Consider the following 4,999-nt stretch of genomic DNA (forward strand, 5'->3'; position numbering starts at 1 on the left):
GTGTGTGTGTGTGTGTGTGTGTGTGTGTGTGTGTGTGTGTGTGTGTGTGTGTGTGTGTGTGTGTGTGTGTGTGTGTGTGTGTGTGTGTGTGTGTGTGTGTGTGTGTGTGTGTGTGTGTGTGTGTGTGTGTGTGTGTGTGTGTGTGTGTACTGTAGGCTATCTGTGCATGTATGTGCATGTATGTCACTGAGTTGTGCTCTAATATTTGTTGTATGTTTCTTCTGTCAATTCTCTCTCTCTCCCTCCCTTTCTCTCTCTCTCTCTCTCTCTCTCTCCCTCCCTTTCTCTCTCTCTCTCTCTCCCTCCCTTTCTCTCTCTCTCTCTCTCTCTCTCTCTCTCTCTCTCTCTCTGTCTCTCTCTCTCTCTCTCTCTCTCTCTCTCTCTCTGTCTCTCTCTCTCTCTCTCTCTCTCTCTCTCTCTCTCTCTCTCTCTCTCTCCCTCCCTTTCTCTCTCCCTCTCTCTCTCTCTCTGTCTCTCTCTCTCTCTCTCTCTCTCTCTCTCTCTCTCTCTCTCTCTCTCTCTCTCTCTCTCTCTCTCTCTCTCTCTCTCTCTCTCTCCCTCCCTTTCTCTCTCTCCTCTCTCTCTCTCTCTCTCTCTCTCTCTCTCTCTCTCTCTCTCTCTCTCTCTCTCTCTCTCTCTGCAGCCCTTCTTTGCTCTCGCATCATCTCTCAAGTGGATCTTCTCCAACTTGCTGCTGTGAGTGTTGCCGGGGGCGTTGCCGGGGGCGATCAGAGTTGGGTTGCTTCCTGTTTGTGTTGTTTGCAAACTAAAGCACCTGAATGTCATTATGATAGGCTACAGTACTCACAGTAATCCTATATATTACATTTAGCGGTGTTGGCGCTATATACTCGCATTCAAAATGGGTGAAGAATGTAGTCATTATGCAGGATGTCCCATTTCACAAGTTTTCAAATGTATACATTTTTGATCAAACCTTTGATACAAGCTCACAATGCATGGTGATGTAATGTGACACATCGTGTGCTTGTAGTAATATAATAATCGTAGTAGTAGTAGGCCTAATTAAAGGCCTAATTAAAGTTTTCAAATGATTGTAGTGGAGTAAAAGTATAATATTTGCCTCCGAGATGTGTGTGAATGTATGAATGAATGGACCATTGTAAAAGCGCTTTGAGTAAGCACGTATAGTTAGAAAAGCGCTATAAAAATGCAATCCATTCCGTTGTCATAATGACTAGTGGAACATTGGCGGCCGAGATGTGATCTTAATATAGTTGTTGTTGTAGGAGCATTGGCTGCCTAAGAATCGTTTTCGTTTGAGATGTGCTTTTAATGTAGTCGTAGATTTTCTTTTAATGACGTTTTTGTCTTTAAGTAGTACATTGAGATGTGATTGTTTTTTGATGATTGTGTTGAATGTTAATGTCTGTTGTTTTGTTTTTTTGTAGCCTAATTACTTTTAGGCACTGGAGTAGAGGCTCAAACCTTTAGTTGTATAATTATGTAGTATGGTATGTTTTGTTTTTCTTTCTTGTGCTGTGTCGCACTCGCAGTCCATCAAAATGTGACACAGAGTGGTTAATTTACTACAGTGACATATCTTTATCACCCAGGTGACACTAATGGACTACTCCCATTGATTGATTGATTGATTGATTGAATATTTTCATAGACAGAAATGCAAACAGCATGAGTGACGAGTACACTTGGGGCTCCAATTTTGTTGCAGCCTTTACCGGCAGCGGCAGCGGCTATGAAGCAATATAGCACTAACGGGCGACGGGTAAGGGCCAAGACTGGTGATTGGTTCAATGTGGTTTCATTATTGCAACGCCCAAACCACACCTATGCATAATATAACGGGTAACGGAGGTGTTTAAGGGATTTAGACAGGTAACCAAAATACCAACTTTAGTGGGGGAACACCCTTTCCCCACTCCTAAAACCCCAAATAGTGGCTTTAGAGAGATGAGACAAAACTGGAGCCCTTGGTCTAAAAGGATGTACACATAGAAGTCCAGTGAGTGTTTCCATTGAGGTCCTGTTCATTTCCTCAACACATCCACAGCCACATGGATTAGAAGCAGCAGTATGACATCACCTCTCTTCTGTCTAGGTTTCTCTTGGAGTTTAATATCTGTGGACTTTGGCACTCAGATCATTTTGCTGATGGTAAGTTTTCTCACGCACGCACGCACGCACGCACGCACGCACGCACGCACGCACGCACGCACACACGCACACACTAGGGCATTCACTTCTAGTAATTGTTACTAGTTGACTAGTTGCCTAGTTTACTAGTCAACTAGTCGACTAGTTTTTTAACTACCTATTATGTAAAAAAAAAAAAAAAAAAAAAACTTTATTTTTTTAGAAATAAATATTTATACATTTAAAAACTGTGTACATTGGTGACTATAACTATAATCTACCTGATCTTGAGGCCCTTTTTTTCTTCTTATCAACTAGTCAACTAGTACCAACAAGGTCGACTAGTGGATTTACTAAATGCCCTAACACACACACACGTAAAGTACAACTACAACTACAGTACAAGTACAGTACAGCACCACTCAGTTCAGGCGGGTCTGATTTTACTATTGTCTCTACTGTCTACTTCCATCACTACTACTACTACTACCATTACAAACTACTGCCACTATACTGCTATGAATAAGTTTGAGTCATAAATCACTTTTAAAAGCAGAATTGTGCTGAGGCGGTTCATAAAGCCGCTGATTGATGGCTGTTGTTAGCTTTAGATATTAGAGCCCAGCATAGCAGAGCTCAGGCCCACATGCTGGCAGCAGTACCGTACAAACACAGATTTATAGAGAAGTACTTTGATTATGAGCAGAGCCAGGAGAACCGCGGCGCGGAGCAGACAGTGAGGTGAGTTGTCGTTTGTAAAGCGGGCTGGCTGGCAAGACGCTGGGGCGATGCGCCACGGGCATGCCGGGCAGACTGGCAGAAGACGGAGCGCGGCAGACGTTCACAGACATTAAGTAAACGTAGAGCTGAGGTGCAGGGAAACGGGAAGCCGGACAAGGTTTAGGCAACAAATGAGTATTGACTTGACGTTTTTTTTTTTTTTTTTTTTACTAAAGTAGAAGTGTCAATAGCACAATGGAGAAATACACTTAAAGGAGAATTCCATGCTAGAAGGCTTTCTTACCTTTATTTGTAGTTGTTACGTCCCCACCAAAGAGGTCCAGGTGTTATTTGTAGTTGTTACGTCCCCACCAAAGAGGTCCAGGTGTTATTTGTAGTTGTTACGTCCCCACCAAAGAGGTCCAGGTGTTATATAGTGCAAAAGTGCATTATTGGCTATTTCCCCTAATATAAGCCCTCAATGAATTGAATTGAATTGCATTGAATTGAATGGGGCATTGGGGTGCTAATTCTCTTATTTCCATCGCTCAAAAATCTTTTTTTTTAATATGTCCTCTCTTCATAATGTAAATAGTATCCCAAGCGGCACACTTTACTACTTATTTCGATGGAAATAAACAAATTAGCACAAAAACCCAACCCCCATTGAGGGCTTATATTAGGGGAAATAGCCAATAATGCACTTTTGCACAAAATAGTGCAAAAGTGCTCCTATACGTCCGTCCGTACCCCCCAGAGAGGACGTATAGGGCCTTAGTCCTACTCCTCCCAGCCAACACTCCCCACTGACAGGTGTGTTGACCATCCTGTCATTCCATCTCTCTCTCTCTCTTTGCCCTACCTCACACACATCACCATGATCATCCTCATCGTTACCACCATCATCATCATCATCATCTTCGACATCAAACATCCTCTCCTCCGCCTCTCTGTCATCATTCTTCCATCCCTACATTCAGCCAAGGCTTCCTTCTCAGTGGGTGAGTACCCACTTTCATCATCATCAGCATCAACTTCTTCATACTGTATCGTTGCAGTGCTGTTTATCTCTCCATTGTCTTTTTACTTTTCACGTTCCTTTGTAAAGGAATGTCTTGTTTCGTTGTACAAGAGGTGTCCCTCAACGATACCCGATCTACAAGCTCATCTACTCTACCATCTTATAATCTCCTCTACTGTGCTCTATACTGTACATCATATAATCTCCTCTATTGTGCTCTATACTGTACAGCTGCTCATAAGAGGAAGGGAGACATCTTACAGCCATGTGACACGGAGTATCCCAGCTTCGTTTACGAGCCGTCGGTCAAAGAAACCAACAGCATCATTAAATGTGGACGCTGTCAGAAGTAAGAAAACGCACGCACGCACGCACGCACGCACGCACGCACACACACACACACACACACCCCTTAATCATTTGAATACACAGGACCACACACTTGGGAGACTTCTGGTCTACTACACGGTGTAGCAGTGCCCCCATGAGGCCAAATGTGGTACAATGTATTAACAGCTTACATCTGCATTCAGCTACATTGTAGTTATACTCTATCTTAAAATAATGTTTGTTCTTCCATTTTTCCCTTTCCCCCCTTTTTGTTCTGTGTGCGTGTGTGTGTGTGTGTGTGTGTGTGTGTGTGTGTGTGTGTGTGTGTGTGTGTGTGTGTGTGTGTGTGTGTGTGTGTGTGTGTGCGTGTGTGTGCGTGTGTGTGTGTGTGTGTGTGTGTGTGTGTGTGTGTGTGTGTGTGTGCGCAGAATGTTCGTGGTGCAGCAGGTACCAGACAGTAATCTGTTGATGGTCGTAGCTCAGGGAGACTGTGACTGCAGGAAACAACACCCTAATACCAACCTCAATCCCACGGAGGTCAAATATATCCTTCACTGCGTGTGTGTGTAATGGAACAACATATTTTCAGATGGGGGTCGGTAGGCCAAATGCAGATAATTCTGGGGGTCCTTGACATGAAAAGGTTTGAGAACCACTGACATAGAAACATGAGGTTTTTCCAGAAAACTGTCAAACAAGACATTTGTAGAATCGTCCTCAGGTCTAAATGGGTTAAGGAACACAAGTACTTGTTAGGCATGTATCGATATATCGTATATCGATATATATCGATATTAATCCCGACGATATGAA

The 4,999-nt window shown here is 43.2% G+C and overlaps 1 protein-coding gene across 1 annotated transcript in view; it reads left to right on the plus strand.

The window, feature by feature from the left end:
• Positions 1-4,756, plus strand: part of LOC306916757 (voltage-dependent calcium channel subunit alpha-2/delta-4-like) — a gene marked incomplete at both ends in the record, with an annotated part of 14,312 nt that extends 9,556 nt beyond the window's left edge. Inside the window, 5 exons of the mRNA XM_079494772.1 lie at positions 644-696; positions 2,081-2,136; positions 3,816-3,836; positions 4,088-4,205; positions 4,615-4,756. Of these exons, the coding sequence (XP_079350898.1) occupies positions 644-696; positions 2,081-2,136; positions 3,816-3,836; positions 4,088-4,205; positions 4,615-4,756 (390 nt within the window). The remainder of the gene's footprint in view (positions 1-643; positions 697-2,080; positions 2,137-3,815; positions 3,837-4,087; positions 4,206-4,614) is intronic.
• Positions 4,757-4,999: the final 243 nt, after the last annotated feature.

This window comes from Electrona antarctica, assembly GCF_951216825.1.
Source record: "Electrona antarctica genome assembly, chromosome: 23".
In the NCBI taxonomy this organism is placed as follows: domain Eukaryota; kingdom Metazoa; phylum Chordata; class Actinopteri; order Myctophiformes; family Myctophidae; genus Electrona; species Electrona antarctica.